Source organism: Besnoitia besnoiti, chromosome X, assembly GCF_002563875.1.
Source record: "Besnoitia besnoiti strain Bb-Ger1 chromosome X, whole genome shotgun sequence".
In the NCBI taxonomy this organism is placed as follows: Eukaryota; Apicomplexa; class Conoidasida; order Eucoccidiorida; family Sarcocystidae; genus Besnoitia; species Besnoitia besnoiti.
Window position 1 is genome coordinate 927,708 of NC_042365.1, and position 21,670 is coordinate 949,377.

At 56.1% G+C, this 21,670-nt stretch overlaps 3 protein-coding genes across 3 annotated transcripts; 1 reads left to right on the plus strand and 2 right to left on the minus strand.

Annotated features, from left to right (window-relative positions):
* Positions 1-956: 956 nt before the first annotated feature.
* On the plus strand, positions 957-4,730 carry BESB_016880 (uncharacterized protein; the record flags this gene model as incomplete). Its single annotated transcript, XM_029360403.1, has 7 exons — positions 957-1,797; positions 2,199-2,275; positions 2,603-2,653; positions 3,155-3,233; positions 3,815-3,923; positions 4,153-4,196; positions 4,663-4,730. The coding sequence occupies 7 exons, from the start codon at positions 957-959 to the stop codon at positions 4,728-4,730; spliced, it is 1,269 nt and encodes a 422-aa protein (XP_029216379.1).
* A 1,229-nt stretch (positions 4,731-5,959) lies between these two features.
* On the minus strand, positions 5,960-12,794 carry BESB_016890 (uncharacterized protein; the record flags this gene model as incomplete). Its single annotated transcript, XM_029360404.1, has 9 exons — positions 5,960-6,315; positions 6,660-6,976; positions 7,298-7,383; positions 7,821-7,967; positions 8,379-8,515; positions 8,944-9,012; positions 9,567-10,164; positions 10,588-11,788; positions 12,283-12,794. The coding sequence occupies 9 exons, from the start codon at positions 12,792-12,794 to the stop codon at positions 5,960-5,962; spliced, it is 3,423 nt and encodes a 1,140-aa protein (XP_029216380.1).
* A 2,283-nt stretch (positions 12,795-15,077) lies between these two features.
* On the minus strand, positions 15,078-17,507 carry BESB_016900 (uncharacterized protein; the record flags this gene model as incomplete). The annotated part of the gene is made up of 6 exons (XM_029360405.1): positions 15,078-15,197; positions 15,369-15,425; positions 15,713-15,803; positions 15,975-16,117; positions 16,780-16,920; positions 17,454-17,507. 6 exons carry the CDS (start codon positions 17,505-17,507, stop codon positions 15,078-15,080), a joined length of 606 nt encoding a protein of 201 aa, XP_029216381.1.
* Between the last annotated feature and the right edge of the window lie 4,163 nt (positions 17,508-21,670).

Genomic DNA, 21,670 nt, shown 5'->3' on the forward strand with positions numbered 1-21,670 from the left:
ACGCATCAACAGAGCCAATCTGAACAATCGTGAAAGCGACAGAAGCGCTTCCAGCGCTTCCAGTCTATCTGTATGCTTCACTGCTGCGCGGCATCGTTGCCGCTCTTGCGGCGCTGCGATCGAACCAGAAGGCTCCGTGCGCAATATTCTCAGCATACGGAACCAGATTCCTCCTCTCACGGAGAGGCATGATCGGAGAACACGGAAAAGGCTTGTAAAGCTGAAAAACTCGAAGGTCCTGGAGAATTTTCGTAGGCTTTAGCTTGTTCCGGGCGTGGCTACTCGGCGGTGCGACACGTGCATGCGTGTACCTCCTTAATCCGGCGGCCGGGCTAGCAGAGACACCAAAGAAACAATGCTATGTCTGCTTCGATTTTCCCCAAGATTTGAAACCTTTCATATCTACGATTCGCCGGCTTTTTGTGCTCGGGCCGAGTCGAAGGTATATCACTCCTCTTCAGGACTCTGTAATTCTGGCACCGTTCGCGAAGTCGCATCGTCGATGGAAGCCTAGTCTAGCCTAGCCGCCAAACACTTTCATTTCTTTCCATCTGTCTCCAGTTGTATGGTGGGCTGCATCACAGGCGCCACCCTTTCCAAAAGACACGTGTGTATCTATGGAACATTCTTCTTGCTCGCCGAAAGCATGGCGGAACATTAGCTACGCGGATATCTAGGTTCCGTAACCGGACGAACTATGCTGAATACACGTTTATTCTTCGTTTCCCAGCTATTCTTTGTGACATTCCACTCAGGTGCAACTATAGTCTTATAGGGCTTTGAGTCCCCGGAACAACCGCCGTTTCTTCCTTCTGCAGCGTGCACCTACCTGTGTGTTGCTGCCAGCGGCGCTCAGGGCTCTCAAGGAATCGTTTGCCTGTGACGTGAGAGGATCTCATTTTACGGAATGTACGCAGGCTGTGCCTGACTCTACGCGGATTTTTTACTTTCTCACCATGGCAGCACCGCATGCGGGCGGATGCCTTGCCGGGTTCGCCCCGTGTGCGCGCTTTTCCTCCGGACCGAACGCATTCCTTCCAAGTGTGCGGGTCTCCGCCATCTCGTCTTCCTGTTGTGTCTCTTATGCGGCTCCCCGAAAAACGTTCAACGCCCTGCATCGGGTGTCTCTGAAGTATACGGCTCGGATCGACTGTCTTTCGCGGTCTGTTCCCAACGTCTCCTCGCGCGTTCCACCCTGTTCATTTTCTTCCTCGCGGCCTCGGGAGCGACTATCTGCTTCTCCTCGCAGTCCCAGCGAGCAGGCGTGCCATGTCGCTGACGCAGGAAGGCACGCCGAGCATTCTGTTGATGGCGCTAGCGTCCACGTGGGTGTCTCTCTTCGTGGCTGCAAAAACGTGGCTTCTGGTTTGTCTGCTGTCGCAATTTCTCTCTTCTCTCGGGTACATCCGCACCTTTCTTGCGGCGTTGGTCTTCGTTCGCTCGTGACGTCGTCTGCCTTCTCTGGAACCCGTAAAACTGCATTTTCCGTCCGGCCTCTGTCTCCCGCCGGCGACTTTCTCGCTCGGCTGCCTCCTGCGCTAAGGGCCAGTTTTCCCTTCTCGTCAGCCACGCCGCTGCCTTCGTCCGCACCTCGTACGGCCTCCTCGTACCTTCCGTCCTGCGTGCGGATACCGAAGAACTACCGGCGGCTAGACGACCCGCGGGCGGGGCCCTATCTCCACTTTCTGCCGTTATGGGCGCGCATCACAAAGTCCTCGCCCGACGCGCGCTTTTTCCTTCGAGCGCTACCCCTCGCGCCGTTGTGCGTCTCTGCGGCGGTCACGCATCTGCTTCCTAGTAAGAGCGAACACTCCGAGGGAGAGATAGAACGATGCTCGCTGGCGAAAGGGCATCTTTTTATGGGTCAGACCCAGGGACTGCGACACATCACAGAAGACAGCGATTGCGCAGCGGGAATGGCATGACGAAGGCGCAGGCTGCGAGGCTTCTTTATTTTAAAACTCGCCTTTGCACTGCGTTGCGTAGAGGGTTCCAGCACCCTAATAGCCACCCGATGCGCGTGGGGATTGGTACGAGACGAAGAGGTTGTCCGCGGAGGGCGAGGCGGCTCACGCGGCGGGCACGCGGCTTTTGCGTTCCACGCGCGCCTGCATGCTTGCTCTGTGCCCTCTGCTGTGTTCTGGATGTCTCGTCTTCCCGCGGTCTGTGCCTCTCTCTCGCCTGTTGCCTCTGTTCAGTCTGGGGCTTCGAGGCCCTCGCGCGGGATCTTATCGGCTGGAGCGTATACTACGGGACGGCGCTGTTGGCCTCATGGGTAAGGAGCTGCGTCGAGTTGCCGCTGCGCCGTCAGTATGTGCGCCCCTATCCACCCGTTCGCAGCCGAGCACGTGAAGGCACACGCTGGCGAATACTCCGTTTGCACAGCCGGGCAGGTGTCCTAAAGTCTGGCAACTCATGGCAAGGTGAGAAGACTTTGAGTATTGGGGGAAACCTCGCGCGCGCTGTCGGGAGCTGCGTGACTCTGTGTCTCGCAGCGCCCGCGACTATCGGCTTGCTGGTGTCTCCTTCCTCTCCACTTCGGCGGCCTTTTTGGCGCCACCTGATTCTGCTCGTTCTCTGTGTGCCTTTCGCGTCTCCGCAGTGGGGCATGCACGCCGGCATGCAGCTCTCGCACCTCGGCAGTCCGCGCATCGTAAGTGGAAGACGTGACGCGCTTCGTCGAACGGCAGCGAATGCCCCATTCGTTTTTCGGGCTTTTCGAGGGGCTCTTGACAGCGAAGCGCGCCGGCGCGCGGGTCCTGTCGTGAGTGTGTCGTTCAAGGAAGGCCGCGAAACGAGGGGAGAGAGCTGAAGCGGCGGGCTCAGTCTGCAGTGATCCTTCTGAGAGGTCGCCTGACTGACTGCCTGACAGACAGAGCGTGTGCCGCGATAGGCAATGAGCCACGGTGGGGGGGATCGAATGTGACATCCAATGCTGGGCTGCCGCGTCTATGGAGTGGCAAGCGTTCTCAAGCGGTCTCAGACTCGCTGCTCATCGCGCATTCGCCATGCCTTCTGTACGCGTGGGGGTCCTTCTTGCTGTCGTCTATTGCCGCCTGTGGACCCGCGAAGCGGACTTCTTCAACAGTGCATCCTTCGTCTGGCGCGGCTGTCGCACAGGCTTTCTGTGTTTCTGTGGCCTTGTTTTTCGCAGCGTGGAGATCGCGGCCCCCGAAACGGTCTTCGGTTCGGCTTCGTCGCGTACGGGCTCGCCTCCCTGATTGCAGCTGCGGGTATGAGCCGCTTCGAGTCGCCTTTTTGGCGTCAACTGCGTGTCACAGCTACCGCGTCGTCCGGCTGCTACACCTCGCCTGGAGGGGCGGGGGTGTTCTTACGCTACCGTGCACTCCGGGATCTTCATGCGGAGTTTTTCGCTTGGGGGCGCTGGTGGTGGCGGCTTGTCTCGGTTCGCTGGCGCTTTATGCCCAGCCTCTGAATGATGCGGGGCTTTGACCGAGCTTCTATTCGTCGCTGGTTCGCGCGTGCAGTCTGGCATCAGGCTATATTGGGGAGAACGTTCCTGGCTGTGCTGGCATGCGTTCCAAGCACTCCTTCACCTGTCCGCACCTCCGTGTCGATATCGCGTGCTACCACCTGTGACTGCGTGCGTGTCTTTTTCAATTCAACGTGTGCGATTCCTCGCATCTGCGTGCACCACGCGGTGCAGGCGCCCGTGTGCATTGGCGTGTTTCTGGACTCGAGCGCGGCATTTGCCGTCTCAGTCCGGTTTGTGGTGCTTACTTTCTTCTCTGCGTACGCGTTGCAGCTCAGTCTGTCATCTTCTCTGTTCGGCTTGGCTGTTTGATGCGATCAGGCGCGCAGCAAGTCGAAGCGGCGGAGAGCCTCTATCTGCTTGCCTTGTCGTGCGGGCTCCTCCTGGCGGGCGACTTCCTTAGTCACCATGCGGCGATTGCGCCGCTGTGGTAAGTACTCCGCTTGCCCCTCTAGCTAACGCGAGAATCCCGTGGACACCACCGTGGGTAGGGAAAGAATGATAGCTGGGCGAGGCCATTTAGAAGCTGTGCGTCGCTGGCGTGGAGACGACGTGATGCGCATTCTAACCAAGCCGCTCGAGGAATGCCAGCGCACAATCACAGGCTTCTTGGAATGCGCATCCGCAAGCCGCTCTGCTTTTCCTGCTGTGGTCTACAGGTTTTGGAAAGAACGCTTCCTGAGTCTCACGACGTGTTTGGCAGGTGAGGTGGCGCTGTCCCTGCAAGGCACTTCGTTGTGGGTGCCCTGGATCTATCGCATCTACGTCATGCATCATTTTGTTTCTGGTTTAGTCTGCGTTTCGGTGGTGGTGACGGTTCCTCTCTCGAAGATCGTTTGTCTCCGGTCCGCACTCCCGCAGATAAAATGTATCATGAAGAGGCCCTCTTCATACCGCATGCCATCCCATGACATACGTGTATCTGCATATAAAAGACTGATATGTATGTGTCGGCACATCTACGCGAGCTGGTTGAGAACGGCGAGTTCCGGGGACACTCAGGCGTTCACAGAGATAGTATTGATGTGCGGCCTCACGAGCGTAAGAAGTCTGAATTGAGGCTTTTGTGCGACAGACGTGACATTTCTCAGAGCACTGCCTTCGCTACCGCGGCCATCGTCATCGCGCTGTCTGTTTTGTGCTGTTCGCGATCTCTATTTCTTCCGCAGCTATCGGTGTTTTGCTCCTAAGTGAGCAGGTCGGCACTCGCGGACGTCAGACTCGCCTGGAATTCTAACTCGGGCTAGCTGCAACGGGGGCTTCTCACAACCCGCATCTGGCCTCTGAGCGAAATAGAGCTCTGCGAGGTGCTCTTGTGCCCGCACCCGTGTGTTTAAGCGTGCTCTTTGAATTGATCAACCTGTTTCGATTCTGCAAACAGAAGGCCTCGCGCGAGCCTCGCGCTGTAACTCGCCAGGAGGCTGCCGTGCTTCCCGTACTGTTTGCATGTGGCGCCCAGAGCGAGAAAAATCGTGAGTTGTGCCTCGCTGGCCACTGCAACAGCGAATAGTTGTGTTCGGATTCTGTTTAACGCTTGCTGCTAGGGGTTCACTGATAAATTGCTGCCTGTTAACCTCAAGACTCTTCGCTACACTGAGCCCAGGCAGTCTCTCATAACGCTAGCTTGCCATGGCCGCGCCACCCTCTGTCTCCAGAGGAACTTAGAGAACGGCGTTGCGTCTGTGAGTGGCGACACTCGCACGGAAGTCGACCGACGGAGGGATAGACAGGCGGAAACTCTCGAACCTCATCCGCTCTGCAGTCTGAGTGAGGTCTCCCGAATTTTTGCGTGAAGCGTGCAAACCTCCATTCCGCGGGTAGAGTTTTCCGGGCGAGTTGCCCCTTCACATTCAGCGGCTACCGACGCGGAGACGTCACTGCATGATTGGGAAGCTCGCCGAAAGCCGCGCAGGCAGCTCCCAGCCTTAACTTCGGTAGTACACAGTCACCGCTCCCACAGCTGGTCGCGGACTTGGGCGACTCAAGCGTGGTTTGTCTGATGGAGATCTCCCACGCGACAAAGCGAACTGGATTGGAGTTGGCACTAGGTGAGGCGTCCTCCCTCCTATTTGAGGCTGAGTCGGCTTCTGGCTACACAGACGGCGCTATATAGGCGACCCACGCATAGGCGCCACGACTCTCAAACGGAAAAATGGCACCTTTAAGTAAGATAGGCAAAACAATTCTCTTCTATATAAGCACATTTCGACATTTCGGTTGTTCGCCCCATCAAGGAATCGCCGGAAGGACCAGTACATTGCCTCTCTGCTCTTGCTGCTTTGCGGCTATCCCATCATGCCTGCAGAATCTTCCCTCCTCGCGCTGCATTTCTCTCGTCTTCTGCCCCTCCCGTCTGCCTTGGCGTTGCGGTGGCATTGTGCATTGTCAACTTCCCTCGATTGCGCGTTTGCTTCCTTCGAGTTTCTTCTTCGCATCGTCCTGCGCCTGCCTCTCGCGCTCTCCCTCCTACAGCTTGTCTGCATACCTCCCTCCTTCTTCTGTCGCTTGGCTTGCGCCCCGTGGCTGGTCTGGGTTGCCCCGCCTTTCTCTTTTTCCGCCGGGCGTTTGCCCCGCGGGACTGTCCAAGTCTCTGGGCTCTCTTTTCCGGCCGACTCCAGCGAGTCTCAGCGCCCGCTCGGCGCTCACCAAGCCACCGCACTGGCACACTGACGGAAGAGCCGTATTTGGAACGCCTTTGCACGAATTCACGATTAGGGCGCGAATCGTGTGGGGCGACAGATCTGGGCGCTCCAGCTGAACGAGGCCGACAATGCCAGCGACGATCGGCGAAGAAAACGAAGTTCCTGACACCGCAAGATACTCTGCACAAGCAGCAGAGGCAGAGCGCGCGCGCCGGACAAGCTCACGCTTCACTCGCGCCTGTGTGGGGACGAGGCGACCCCCCCACGGATCGAGGTCGATCGAAAAAAAGGCAGAACGCCGGCGTCATGGCAGCAGAATGGGGTTAGTTAACTGGTGCGCGAGAGGCAGGGCATCACTGGCGTAGCCAAGGGGAAACGACCAACCGAAGGCATCACTGAGCACGGTGGAGAGAGGTGCTCACTGCATCGTTCTCACTCCACTAGAAAAAAAGAAGTCAGACGTTTTCATACTATAGAGAGAGGAAGCGCAGGTAACCACAGCCGCTCGGCCTGGTTTATCTCACCGTCGGCTCCCCGCTTTCGGTCGCTGCAGGAAGGGACTTCCCTGCCGGGGGCCATGACTTGCACGCGAGAGTGGGAAGGAGAAGAATCAAAGTTGGAGAAGGGCGCGATATTTCCGTCTTTGTCTGTCGCTCCTACGGAGATGATGTTGAGGAAACTGTCGCTGTACGAAGCGGGATAGCCCTTTTCACTCCCGTCTTCCGCCTGGCACCCGCGCTGCTCAATGTGCGCCAAGTCACAGCGGTGGTTGCCGGCAGCCACCACGAGCGTGATGTTCCGCTTGTCGGCGGCCTCCACGACGTGGCGGAGAACCGGAGACCTGGCCGTCACACACGAGGGGCAGAGGACGGAGGTTGGGCGCGACCGTGCATATGTGGATGACAGAGGGAGTCCAACGCATCGAGACACGTTCGCACACGTGCACCATATGAAATGTATGGACATATATATATGTATATATAAAGGTAGATAGATATACAGATAGATAGATGACGAGATTGATAGACAGGCGAACAGATAGATAGATAGACAAGTATGGACGGGCAGCTGGAGCCACACGCATGCCACAACTGGGTTCCTTATTCGTATGTTTGTGTTGTTCTTTGATATGTTCGATCACTCGAGATGGAGAGAAACCTACGCGGGGCCCCCCAAACTGAGATTGATGACTTTCACTCCCTTGTCAGCTGCGTAGTTGACGGCCTCAGCAATCTGCGAATAGGAGCCCTAAACGCAAACGACGAGAGGCAGGGAAGCACGCGAATGCGCATACCCACGGAGGAGACCCAGATTTTGCTTAGAAGCGGAAATGCATGTGGCAGAAGAAGGGTGGAAGGAGCGTGTCGCATAATGCAGCCGACGAGTCGGTAGGCTGCCTTGTCAAAGTGGCCCCCGCACAAAAATGGACACGGCTGAATCCACACGTCTGAGCCGGAAGAGGCGTCTGAAAATACCCACATCATTCGCATCTGCGTCTGGCCTTCATTCGGGACTCCCGTGCCTCAATAACGGCGGGGCTCACGAAGAACTCCGGCGATGCAATTGTGGGCAACCGGCCTCGCTGAGTGTAGAAGAAGACGCGGCTTAAGCTGCCTCCAGGCCACTACTCAGATCGCCTAGACCCCGAACGTGTGAAGCTGTGCCTGCTTCGGTGAGTCCCTCACATCAACGCGAAGAGCCATCGGCCTTAAGTTCCACCCCACAGCCGCAATGCCGCGGGCGTTGTTCGTTCCGGCGCAGCACTGACTCGCGACTGCGGTACCGTGCTTGCCCGCCAGACTCTGCTGGGAGCCCCCAGCGTCTGCAAAGGACTAACAATTGTGCGCCACAGCCGAAACACAGGCAGCAGAAAACGCGTTTCTTGGCGATGCCGCGCGACAGCTACAGGATCCGGAAGGGCGTGGGCAACTAGGTAGCCACAGACGTGTCTGCGGGTATTGCATATGTATCCACATACGCAGAGAACAGGGCAGAAACACCAACATGTCGTTTCTATCAGCTTGCAGCGTGACGCACACACACTGCAGGCTATAGCGCGTATATACATATGAGAATGTTCACGGAGCGAGTTCACGCATCGATGCGCCGTGGTGATCCGCGTGCGCCTAGCCGCCGATGAGAGGACGGCGCGTAGACGCTGCGGACACAGCAAAGCGTTTTGAATTGGAGAGGCGCCCTGCGTGCTTTCCCGACGGCCTCAGCAGGCGGCAAGCGCCACTTACGAACCCAAAACAGTCGTCCACGTAGCCGTTTTCGTCGTTGTCAATGCCATCCTCGCAGTTGTCGGGCCACTCCGCAGTCCCGGTCTTCGCGCCAACTTGCGAGTTCCTCCACCACTGGTGCCACAGGTCCTCGTGTCCTGCGCCAGGTCGAGACCACGCGGCATGCTCAAGCCTCGAACCGAGGCCAGACGCTAGGCAAGTGCGCTTCAGGAACTACCGAGTCGTATGCCGAGGAGGATATCAGACTGCCCTTTAACTAAGGGAGCCTCACGAGGCATGGTGCGACGCGCGCGCGTGGCTTCAGCCACGCAAAATGCGAAAAGATAGAAAGCGGAGATTCACGAAGGGCGCAATCGGCAGAAACGCCGGAGGGGTGAAGATGGTTACGGGCCTAGCGAGCAGCTTGTTTCTGGGTGACTCAGCAGCGAATAAAAGTTCAACGAACGTGTCCTGACGCGCTCGAGCTACGCGCACACGACGTCCGGTCTCGTCGGGTACGTCGTATCTCGTAACCCACCGCCAGGCGGGAGATTGGCGCTTTTATTCTGCCAGTAACAAAACTTACTAAGTTCAAAACCAAAGTCAACAAGAGCGACTGTGTTCGCAGGCTGCTCTTCAATAGTTCCCGAGCCTCCTGCAAGGAGCCGAAACGGACATCAGACGCCAAGGGGTTCGGGGTTTAGCGGCTTTAATCGTCCGTCGTCTCCAACGCCATGGTTGATTTCCGCTTTCGTTCTGTCCCTTCGCTTCTGGAGGCTTGCTGTAGGCTTCTCAGTCAGCTACTTCGTCTGCAGCAATGAGGTCTGCTCACCCGCCTCCTCTACTTAATCCTATTCGACCCCGCCCTCGCGATACCCTCGCTGTCCTCAGCTTTCTGGGGCGTGTGTGCTTTCCTTCGCAGGTGACCTCCGTGCCACCTGTTCAGCCGGTCTCTCGGCCTTATAAAGCGTTCCTCCAGTTACTGAGCATGCACGAGACTAACAAGAATCCGACCCGAGTAGTCTTGGGCACTGGTTTAATAGGATGACTCAGGGAGGCGTACGTCCACCCTAGCACGCGGCCCAGACAGTGTCTGCGGCTTTCGAGTACAGAGGCGGAACTCTGTGGATATTTGTGTATTGACCCGCGAACTCCTGCTCTCGGCTGGCTTCGCGGCCTTTCACTTTTCTCTGTCATTGACGCCGTTACCTTTCGTTCTCCGCCAGGCGGCGTTGGCGTCGACGCCCGCCGCCTCATTCAGAAGCTCCCACTGAGGAATCCAGGAGAAGAGAGGGTCATTCGGCAAGCTTTTGAATCTGTCAAGAAGCCGCGACCATGGGTCGATGCGTCTGCGGCTGTCGCGTTCACCCAGTTGCCCCGCCTGCTTCGCGTCGTCTCCATCCGGCGTGCCGGGATCGCCTTCTGTCCCCTCGACGGTCTTTGTGGAGCCTCCACGAGCCTGGCCACGCTGTCGCTCTTTCGCGCTCGAATCGACGAAGCCCATGAAAGGAAGAATCAAGTCGATGCTCGTCTTCGAATCGCCAGCGTCTGGGTGGGCTTCGTCAGGTCTAACAGAGGCGAGAGTCGGGGCAGAGCCTGAAAGGTTCGCAGATGCAGAAACCTCTGCAGGCTGAGGCGCAGACCCACGCCCCGCGACCGGCTCCTCCGGTGAGCGGCGACCCTCCGCATGCGTCGGCGAGCGAGGCCGTGGAAAGCGAAGCAGTTTTGTCTCCTCCTCCACCACATAGGGCGACGCCTGGCGATCGAAGCCGACGGCCTTCACGCAGGGTGATTGCTCAAGATAAGCCTGAGCCGCGAGCACACCTGAACGAGGGGCACGACTGTGAATCTACACCCTGCTGCATCAGAGCAGCCATGTTGAAGAACGACAGCCTTGTGGGCCCCCTCTGCCTTCTCCCCCCGCGCCCAACGAACGACCGGATATACAAGACAAGGACAAGTAGCACCTAGTGTGTGTTTAGCTGTCTCCCGGTAGCTGCTCACGTCGTGGGACTAGACAACCTAAACTGGGTTCCACCTGATACGCGTTTCAGCAGGTGCGTTGACACTTTTCCGTGCTTAGACTAGGTCACCAGTTATAACGGTTACAGCTCGTTTTAGTAAAATAGCATGGATTAAAGTAATCTGTTCACAGGCGACCTCCTCGCTCGTGGCGCTTGCGTTTGTGCCGTCGTTCTGATTCCTAGTCTGTGGACTCTCTCGGACTTACGGCGAAGACCTGAGGATCGATGACGCTGCTGCAGTCTTGGAGACGGACGACTTCGCAGAGGAGGTGGTGCAGCGTGGCGCCTTCAACGACGCAAACGCTCTCAGATTGCTTCCGCATTTGCCCCTTGCCAGCTTCTCGGCCGTCCCCAGAATGGCTAGCGTCCTCTCCTGCACCGTGGAAGGCGCTCGCCGACGCAGCTGCCTCGCTTCCACTCGCTTTATCCCAGAGGACGTAGCGGACCTGCGTGATCGCGGATCCGTCAAAGCCCCTTCCTTGCGTTTCTCTTCGCTTCTGCTGCAAGGCGGCTTGAGGTTGACTCTGGTCGCCAGCGTCCCCGGCCTGCCTCGTCCCTGCTTCGGCCGTCTTGGCGTGCGGGTGAGGCGCTGCAGAGGAACTTGAAGCGGCGGAGCGAGCGCCCTGGAGATACCGATGAGGCTCGCTAGCGTCGGTCGCGGGGGCAGGAGCAGCCGCGGGGAGGAAGGAAGATGGCGAAGCAGAAAACGGAGGGCGAGAATCTCTCGAGAACAACGTGTAAGGCCAGGACTGGAAGAGCCGCGAAATATCGACCCATGGAAAGGCTGGCGAGTGCCCGGAAGACAAAAAGCCGTCCCGGTTTCCTCTCGAATCCTCCGTTGTGGGTTCAGATTGTTCAGGCGCTTGTGGCAGATGAGCACTTTCCGGCGTCTGAGCCTTCTTTCCTTGCCCCTCGCGCTCTTCCGCAGTTTCAGAACTCCTTCCTTTCCTCTCTGCTCTCGCATCGCCTTCCCCCTCCTCTGCCCCTGTTCGCAGTCTACCGTGGCTGTTCAAGACGGTCTCCGATGTGTCGGCGACAGTTCGCCTGCTTCCCGTCGCTTCTCTTTGATCTTCTTCATCTGCCAGCTTCCGCAGTTCCTCGCCAACGAAAACAGAGACCCGAAACACAGGAGGAACCTTCTTGAAGGCCGCTGCCCACGCCTCCTTCTCTGCACTCTCGCGTGGCTCCTGTTGCTCTTCATCAGGCCCCTGCACGTACAGCTCTTGCAGCTTTGTCTGCGGAGTCCGGCGGCCGGTGCCGTAGGGGGGGTCTGCCAGGTGAGGCGGGTGCCGTCGAAACATTTCTGGACTTCGTCCGCGGTCGGCGGCCAGGGCTTCCGAATTCGAAAGAAAACGGGCGTTCGCGGCTTGTTCCATCGCGTCGCGTGTAGCGGTCTCAAGGGCTTTCCTAAAAGCAGACACAAGTTGCGGCGCAGCCGCCAGCTGGCGATGAGAGCGTCCACGAGGGCTGCGCGTGCCCCTGCCCAGCGCAAAGGCACTCGGTCCATCTCCGGTGCTCGAACGACAATACGCGTTCTAGGGCAATCCCTGTATGTCTGTGAAGGGCACTTGAGCGTTGCTAGACTCGCATCTGCATATTAGGAGGGGCTCAGCGTTGAGGCTTTGGCTCTGCATCTCTGCTTTGCTTCGGGCTGGGGTTCGAGTTTTCGATGCCAGCGTATGCGCATGCATAACGCCGTAGCTGAAGTGAGCCCCCCAACGCTGCTCAGATAGCGCCCCGATCTGTCTACGAGCAGCGCACAGGAACCTCAGTGGACGACGGCCCTGTCCGTATGGCCCCGTTGCGTGTAAGCCGATCGGCTCGCGTTTTTCTGGAGGGATGCCAGTATTATTGGCGCATTCAGGACAGCGGGGTCGACCAAGCCGGCGTTTGGGACTTACTTGGTGCACGAGCTGCGGCCGCAGAGAATGAGGATGTTGTGATTCAGGGTGTCTGTTGCGTTTTCTGTGGAGGCGGGCGTCTCGAAGTTTTCCTGCCTCTCCTCCGGCCTCGAGGCATCCTCAGTTCCCTGCGACGTCTCACCCAACAAGCGGGAGGCGCCGCTCGCAGCCTGGCGAGTGCCTTCGCTGTGCAGACTCTCTTTTGGCGGCCCTGCGCCAATCTTGCTTTCCCCACCCGACGAGGGGCGGCGCTGCGCATCAAAAGCCTCGAGTAAACGCGACCCTTCCGCGGTGTCGGCTTCGCCATGGGTACTCGCTGGTCGATCACTGGACGGCAGCTCCACGGCACAGGACCGGTCGCGAGAGAATAAAACAATGGCAAAATAGAGCAGAAACACGTGCGTGCGGAGCCCCGCGGCTCTGAAGCCCCGACGGAGTCGACTCAGGCAGCAGCCAGGGGTGGCGCGGCCGCCGAGCGTCTGACCGCGTGCGGTAAAGGCGGCTTTCGTCATTTTTCGTGACCCTCTGACAGCTGCGCAGGAAAGCATGTGAACTCCGGACGAGGTCTGGGGAGACGAAACAGCCAACACAGAACACGCTTCACGACTTGCTGCTCATGCTGGCCGCGGATTATGGTACCGGCTTCGTGAACCGCGCCGCGCCCGATCGTGACCCCGAGCCGAATGGCTGCCACAGCGTTCGACGCTGTGTCTGAGAGAACTCCACTTTCCCTGCTGCAAATTCAAGCAGCAGGCGGTTTGTCGCGCCTGCGGCTGCATGAACTCCAGCCGTGTGTAAGCAGCGCGCTGCCCACGGATGGCTGCTGCGTGCTATCAGGGGGGAAGACGGCTACTGTTTGGAACACATATACGGTTCCTATGGCTCCCGCTGTCGTGCTCAGACCGAAGCCAGCACGGCTGCCTCTTTCGACAGAGGACTACTTCGTCGTTAGAGTGAAAAGAGCCCGCAACCGTCACAGAGAGCTCCGAGCTTGCGGCAGCTCTGGCTCAGGAAAACTGTCAGGCGAGGCAGCGGAAGCTCGCAGACACCAGTAGGGTAGTATGGAGGACTAGGCGTGTCGGCGGGGTTCCATACAAGGGGGGCACCCGCCAGCCACGGCGCATCGCACACAAAAAGAGATCTGCACCTCCGATTAAGGCAGACAGAAAGAACAACGTGCACCAGACCTGTCAGGATGACGCAGGGTCACCGGAAAGCCGAGGCACTCATGGCTCCGGCATAGACGCTGTATTCACCTGGGAAGATCATTCGATCTTCCGGAGACAGATATCCGTCCTAAGTCCACGAAGGAACCCTGCGGCAAACGATAGTGCCTGCATGGTAAAGCTAAGAGGTAAGTATACGCCAGAGGTCTCAAAGAAGAGGCTGTTCGATCCGCAGCCTTGAAAACCTGTAGCAGGCAAGGACAGCTAGTTGGCACAAGTCACTCAAACCCCTGAGTGAAGACTCGGTTTCCACTGCGGAGGAACTGCTGCGCTTGAGTGACCTAACGCACTTAACGGTATCGTCACGAAAGGCGGGTTCGTAGTTCACGAAAGAGCACGGGAAGTGAACGGCCGCTCTCTGTTTCCATCACCTCACCAGAATCAACTTCCAGATTCGTCATTTCTTCTGGAGAAGCGCAATCATCAAGAGCGTTGCTGGACCCCGTCTCGCGAAGAAAAGGTCACTTCTCCGCGCGCAGCGGTACCGGGCTTGCACACCGGGGGCCCTAAGCCTTGGCGCTTCTCGTGTCCCCCAACAAAACGAAGCAGCCAAAAAGGCGGTGCTTACGGGGGGAAAATGACATCCAAGAAAGCAATCTGTCGTATTTACATTAAAAAAGACTCACACTGCTCGCCGCTGGCAGCCACTCGTTGTTGCATACAGTGTGACTTTTTCTCGAGGCGGGCCCCCCGACGTCCCCCTGTCCCCGTCCACGTTTTTCTGCCCGGCGCCCCAAGGGCGGGAACTCACCGCCGAAACAGAGGCCCTTGAAAGAATTCCGTGAGCATTTCGCAGGCCGGTAGCCAAAGTGTGCAGACAAACGACCCATCAAAGTGCCTCTACGTGTCATGGAAAGCATGCCTGTAGGCTTGAGCTCTTGAGTCATTCGGGCCAGCGGCCTGGTCGTGGGCGACGAGGTCATGCTTTCTACTGGTGACTCACGTGTTACCCGTTCGGCGTCCCCGAGATTGTGAGCAAGGGTGCAGGCTGAGACTTTGAAGACCGTTCCAGAAAACTGACAAGTCATGGAAGCGGCAGAGCACACCAGCGAGAAGCTGGCGAGCGTCCTCGCGCCAGCCACGCGTGTGTCACGGAGTTCTGTCACGTCCGTGAAACAGGTTGCGAAACTAACTCTGTGACAAAGATGTGACACTCGGTTAGAAAGACTATATAGTAGGCATGTTTTGCATGCAACACCGAAGAGAGGTAAGAACAGCTACGATATGCATTTTGGGGGCGGTCCGGCGCCAGACTACATCAACAGATGATCGCTCTCTGAGGAGGGAGGAGGGCGCTGGCACGAAGTGGCGTTGATCCCTGCCACCGTCCTTCCACGGGATCCTTGAACAATGGCAGCCCCTCTACTCAACAGACCCCTCCGTTTCGAGGCCTTTGCGAGGGCCGGCACCTCCGCCGTGGTATGGCGGGGAAAAAAATTTGCCCCGTGGCTAGTATAGTCCCAGCTGCAGAGTTCGCCAGGGTGCACTAAACTTTGGTATACCGCCAATTCGTGGTTCCTCTGCGCTTGAGGATCTGGTGTGAGCTCCGAAAGTGAAGAGGCATCTTTGTCAAGGTTTGACGGGCTGCCTCTTCACACGAACGGATGGAATGACTTCATCGGCATTCACCCTCGCATCAATTTGGAAAGCTTTCTCTGCTGCCAAGGCAGTGTCCAAGCATAGTGCTGTCTGAGTCATACACACATGAGCAAGCTCATGACTTGTCTAGTGCAGAGCATGCGAGCCTCAAGGTCTGACGTGAAAGTGCTGCATACACGTATATCCACGGTGGCGTCTTGAGATCATGCTTGTCTTCTGAATAGTACAGATAAAGCGATACTCAATGAATTCTTGACTTACCGACTGAATTGTCTCTTTGGACCGCAACAAGATAGACTCTTGCACTGGAATCATAACCTGGTTTGAAATATCCACCATAGAGCAAATAATCAGCAGAGAACAAGCCAAACAGCATGACGCCCTCGAGCACCAAATGCATGAGTAGCATATATTGAGACGTGCGGTTCTGCGCGAACCTCTGGCTAGGAGAATAAGCATATCTGATAGGCAGACATACGGCTGTTCCCGTGAAACACTTGTTTTCGAATCCCATACCGATTACCTTAATGGCTGTGGTGAAACCCGCGCTTCGCTGACAAAGTAGGATCCTGTCCAACTGAGCTTTTTCCAGTTGGAAGTCTCACTTGGATCTGCCGATGGGCTTCGCACAAGACACTGGCTAGAAAAGACGACTCTTGCTCTGCCTCCTTGAGTTTTTCCGCTGTACGAGCATACCTAAGCGGAACAAAAGCAGGAACACGCAGCAAGGAGCTGTAATTGTTTGCCGTCTTTTCGTATGCGTTCGATTTACATCTGGTATGTAGTATGAACATGTACATGTACTTGTGTATAGATATGTATAAATATATATTCATAATCGACCGCAGCTCAACAATGTGTGCGTACTTCCTAAGCTTCTCTCGGAGGTCACGAATCGTGGAATCCTTCTCCGCCAGGCAGGACAGAATCGTTTTCGCAATGCGATTGTCTTCATCGATGCGATTCTGGCACTGTTGTAGCTGAGTTGTCAAGCTATGTTTTGTCTCGTTCTGCTCCATCGCCATGACCCGGCACTTTTCTGTCGAATCGGCAAGTTCCTCTTGAAGCTGCGTCACAAGCTGCCTCTCTTGGGTGAGTGCTTCAGTTAACTTTTCTGCCGAGTGAAAGCAAGCAAAACTTGCAATACTTTGTACTCTCGGACAGACGAACAAAAATATTGTTGGAGTAGCTTCGTCCTGCGGGGGCTTTTTAGTGAGTTGCGTGGTAACAGAGTGCGAATGCTGAGTACGTGGCACGAGGATGAAGCGCGAGGAAGCAGAACCTCGGGTGGACGGGTACTTGTATCTGAAGCCCACCGGTTTGCGTTTTATGCTGTCGCTCAATTTCGTCAATAGTCGCTGCATACTTATCCTTCTGCTGCCGTGTGTCCTGAAGGCAGTGTACAACATCTTTGTCGTCGTTTCTTCAGAGCAAGAACAAATCCTTTCAAGGTTATCTGCGTCGGGAGTGCAGGGTCCGTGATCGAAACGCCGCTGTCCCATGCCTTCCAAGAGAGGTGTCCAAAGTTCTCTTTAGCAATGTGGTTTGTGAAAAGACCGCAAAGTTTGAAATGGCGTGCCGCCTTTGAACTGTTCCCACGTCTTTTTGTTTCTTTCGCGTGTGTGAAGTCACGAACGGCAGAGGTTATCGCCCGTCTACGTTCATTCACTACCTGCAGCTCTCCGCGAATGTCTTCCATGTCTCCTTTCAGGTTTTGGATCAAGATGCCTTGTGTATGGGACAGTTGACTCAGTTCCGAAAGGACATCTCGTGTTTTACGGAAAAGTACTTCTGGACGCATTGTTGCCAGCCCCTGTCATCGCACGGCAGAGAAAGTGCACATGGGCACTGTGGCTGTAAACGGCTCGCGATGATAAGAAACGAGGACTCATCGAACATGCTGACTGTACACGTGCCGGTGGATTTGTCGCATGCTGGTTAACTCGGCTGAGCCGAGGCACAAGCCAACATCGGTTTGGCGCTTGTGTTCTCTGTCAGTACGTGCCCCTGTTCAGAGACAGGTACTGGTGCCCGAGGATTGCCAGAGGCTATCCTGGTGCGGCTGGGCTGGTTTCCGCTCTATGTAAGGACGACCCATGGAATACATCGTCTCAAAGGTCTCTGGCTCCGCCAAGTGTGCTTGTCTATTTTTCACGCAAGCGGTCGCAACCCTGATGCCATGGGTGCTATATAGGCAAATAATATATTTCCACTATCGTCGACTCGTCATCCTGCTCAAGAGCAACCGTACGTTTCTGTGCACCGCTGGCGACGCTGTCTCGAAGTGAGAACCCAGCTGACGACATGATGCACCCGTCATGCTCATGTGCGCTAGCGCAAGCTCACTTCAACGCACTCGTCTCCCCACTCGTCCAGGATGTCACCCAGAACCTCGAGCATCTCCGACTTGGCAAGGAGAGCGTCGCGGCTGAATACGCTGAACCGGCTGCGGCGACTGGTGTTTTTGACAGCTAGTCTCCAGTCTGACGAGCCGCCTGGCGGCGAGCGAGCCGCAGTACTCGCTGGCCTGTGCTTCACCACAGGACTTGCATGGGCGTTCGCCGACATCGGGGTCCGATCAGTGAAAAGGGGAGAATACACCAAGCGCTGCATCGTGAATCGATCGTGATTCCGGAGTTGTAGAGCTCCCGCAGTAGGGTACCAACGCAGGCGCGTCGTCTGGGAAATCCATGAGTGTTTTCAAGCCCTCTAAAAATCCTTCTCCCACGCTCTGTTCTCACACGCATCAGAGTTCCGCGTTTTGGACGTGAAACATATTTTGATACTGACCAGAGTTATCCTGGGCGAAAATCTCGAGCTCAGACTGTAGTCCGCTGTGGGAACACGAAGAAGACTATGTGTACCTGACTGTACAAGGTGTTCACAACTGCGCGATGCCACCGAACAGCTGCAGGGTGGAGGACCTAGGATCCTTTTCCACATAACTGCTGGCACCGAGCGTGAGTTCTGTGCAGCAAATGTGTAGGTGGGCCATTGGTAGGGGAGACACACGAGAAACACTAAAGCATGGTTCAGATAAGGAGACCTTCAGGGCAACCAAGGTATTGATTGCACTTTCGTCTACAAAAACCGCAGAATGAAGCCCAGAAGACCTCCGGAGAGGCTAAGGAGAAGCGCGACAATGATAGCCGCCAAGCAGCACGCACACGAGCAACAGTGACAACACGAACAACAGTGACAACACCCGCAGCACTCATTACAGTCGCAGCAACAGCAACAACACCCACAAAATCCGTGGTCGCAATGATGGCCGCAGCCGTGACCGCAACCGTGGCCGCAGTGCCCGTGGCTGCTTGTATGAACAAATACTGGCCCCGAATAGCCGTGGTGACAGCACGACATCGCGGACGAGAGAGCAGAAAAGAGGGAGCTAGTACCACCCCCCGCGTAATCTAAAAACCAATGGACAGACTGTAGACGCAGGAACACAGTAAGCCACTCTTCCGGAACAAAAGAGGTAAATCATTCGCCAAGACGCACGCAACCAGAAGAGAAGCCATGCAGCTGGAGCGAGCGTTCGGCGTAGACTTGTGCCGCATGGCAATGTCATTACGTCTGAAACGGTGGGCAACCTTCAGTTACATCGTTTCCTTTCCGAGTTGCGTTGGTGCATCACAAGAGTTCCCGTCGAGGCGCAGTTTTCATCTGCTGGCAGCAGCAACATCGTGCCGTACGAACGGCTACGGCTCCTGATGAACGATTGATGCGGTTTTTATTTTTGATACGGAGTCGGCAGAAGATTATTAGAGGGTGTGAAGAGTTAGAGGAGCATCGTATCAGACACGAGTAGCTCAAAGTGGTGATCCGCTCTGGCTTTCAGAAGCGGACGTAGGTCCGACAATGCGATCTGCCGTCTGTAACGCCACCCACGCACACGCATTTAAGCACGATGGCTCAATAGAAAATGTGGAGGTCAAGTAACAAATGTGCATGAAGCAGCAAATGCCAGCTTGTTGCACAGACGCCAAGTGACCGGTTGTACTTCTCCATGATGAACTCCCATCCGGGGTGTCTTGCCGCGGGGACAGCCGCTTTTACTGGTCGAAATGCATAGTCGGGCTACAGAGTTTCGTTCTGAAGCACGAAAGATCAGAACAAACAATGTACGTTGGGAACGACGTAAGGGCTGCGTACGGATAGCGTGTCATTTTTCGCGAAATACTGGATGTTTCCACTCTATTTGAAGCCCGTTTAGAGAAACATAGTTCGATGCGCGTTCCCTCGACAGGCAGCCGACATTCGAGTCACAACAAAAGAATGTCGCGCCTCAAGTTACCGAAGTAACGGGCAGATATCTGGCATGCGCAAATGCAGGAGACGGGGCGGTAAACGCGCTCGAAGCTGGCGAGGGGCCCCGCGCAGCGCAAGTGTCCAACACACGACTTCCCCGCTGTCTGATTTGCGTGTGCGGGTGAAAAGCAGCCCAAGCAAATGTAATTTTTTGTTAGTCGCACGAAAGGTTAAGACAACGTGGAAGCTGAGAAACACGCAGGCCACGTGCACCACCAGGGGAGCATATTAACGGTTTGGTATGCTCCTCGTCAATGACGAAGCGTAGAGCCTCAACGGGATGGCAAAGTTGCAGAAGGATTCAAGACTGCACGATATATACACGAACGGATAGAGGGCCGATACCGCCCAAAACGAGCAGATCAGCTCCTTGTCTCTTCGTGGGGCGTACACGGCAGGTGATGCCTAGTAACACTGATAATAACTAATATCCAACCCGCCTATGCCAGAGCAGGTGGTTCATCATGCGTACCCCGCCAGGAAGGGGATCTCCTGTTCGCCATGCGCCGTGTAATTTTCTTTCGCGTCGCCTGATGCATTCCTTATGTCCTCTCTCTTTTATGGGAGCATATGGATAAAGTTTCTGCTCCTGGCCGTACTGCGCGACCTGGGGTACACACCAGATGTATTGTTTCAACACTTCGAAACTGTCCCGCCCGTTCTGGTTGCCGTTCGGATACTGACACCATCTCCTGCCGCTCTCTGCAGGATAACTCGGAAGTACACTCACAATGAAGCAGTCCAGGGTGCCGGGCGGTGCGCAGTACCAGGAATAGTGCGATACGCCCTTCCACTGATCGATCCTTGAGTCTGAGGCGCTAAGGTCAGCTTAACGCAAAGCGTTTGTGCTTGCAGGGGAGGCGCAACTCTGGGGTGTTGGCCGAACACAGAGAAAACTGTCAGGGGTTAAATGCACAGTAAATGTCGCGGGTTCAGCCCTATGCGACAGATCAGCCCTGATACGCATTGAGAGAAAAAGACCTGGAACTGCGTCGTTTTCGTCGACCGGTTGTGTACAAGCTTCTACTGGATTGGATACCGTTTCGAATAGATGTCACTGATGTATAAAGCTGACATTTGGTGACTGCCGCCTCGACAACAGACACGAAGAGACCCTTCTGGCGTGCCCTATCGATACCACAAGGTTCTCACCGCGCGTTCCGCGAACCTTGACCGTACCACGGGGCTAGCCGGTAGCGAGAAACCGACTCCTTCCGCGACCTGCGCGAAGGTGTCTGCTAGCATAAAAGACAGTGTTGTTCCTTCTTCGTGTCTTCCACATCCTACTACTCCTCTCAGGTGAAGCAGTGTCAGTGGCGTCAGTTTATTGAGGACAGGGACCATGTACGCTCGCACACTTGGAGCACACTCAGACGTGCCCTATATTTTCCAGATGCAACATCGGCCGGCGGCCCGGCGGCGCAAAAAAAAGGTCTAAAGTTCTATAAAAACAAAAGTGGAGACGTAAGCATCTTTCTCTCTCCGCTGCCCAGAGAACTCAAGCTGTCCCGCCTGCAATGATTTCCCTACACACACTCGAGCCGCCTACAGCATACGGTTAGACAACGGGTTTCAGTCCTCTCTGTAAGGCCGCTGCACGCGGCAGGATTATCCTTAGACGTACGCCTGGAAGGGATGCTTCAAGAGGTGTCTGGTTTCGTGGGTGTAGAATATGTGGGTGTAGAATATCGATAGACACAGGGCCGAACGTGCTTTCCCTCACGAAACCCGAATGCAAACAAGTTTCCAATGGCCTAGAAGCTGTGGTAAACAGTTGACGGTTTGAAGCATAGATATTCACCACGCTTGGGGGTACAAAAGCGCGTCTCGATTCCAGTGCTCAAATGGTCGCGATATTCTTCACAAAACAGGAATGCTGAGACGGCTATTTGTTACTCCGGAGAGGCTCTGCGCCTATGTAGCGCCTCCCACAATTGCCCAATTCACGCGGCTGTGTTGGTGTCTTTCAACTTAATCTACCACCGTGCGGATGTGCCCAACAGCTGTCCCAGGGACTGAAAGTCAACTTTCTCCTTTTCCCCGCTCTTTAGCCCATCACAGGAAACCAGCGCCTGATGCGCAACTCGCGCAAATGCCGCGGATCTGTGCTTCTTCTCCGTCATGTTCTCAAAGATCAGATTTGGTCGACCCGCCCCTGGCTGAGACACCCCTTCGCACCTGTAGGCTGCAACAATTAGTTTCGTCCGCCACGTCATCTCTGCCTCAGCTGCTGACTAGATCTCGCGGTACCC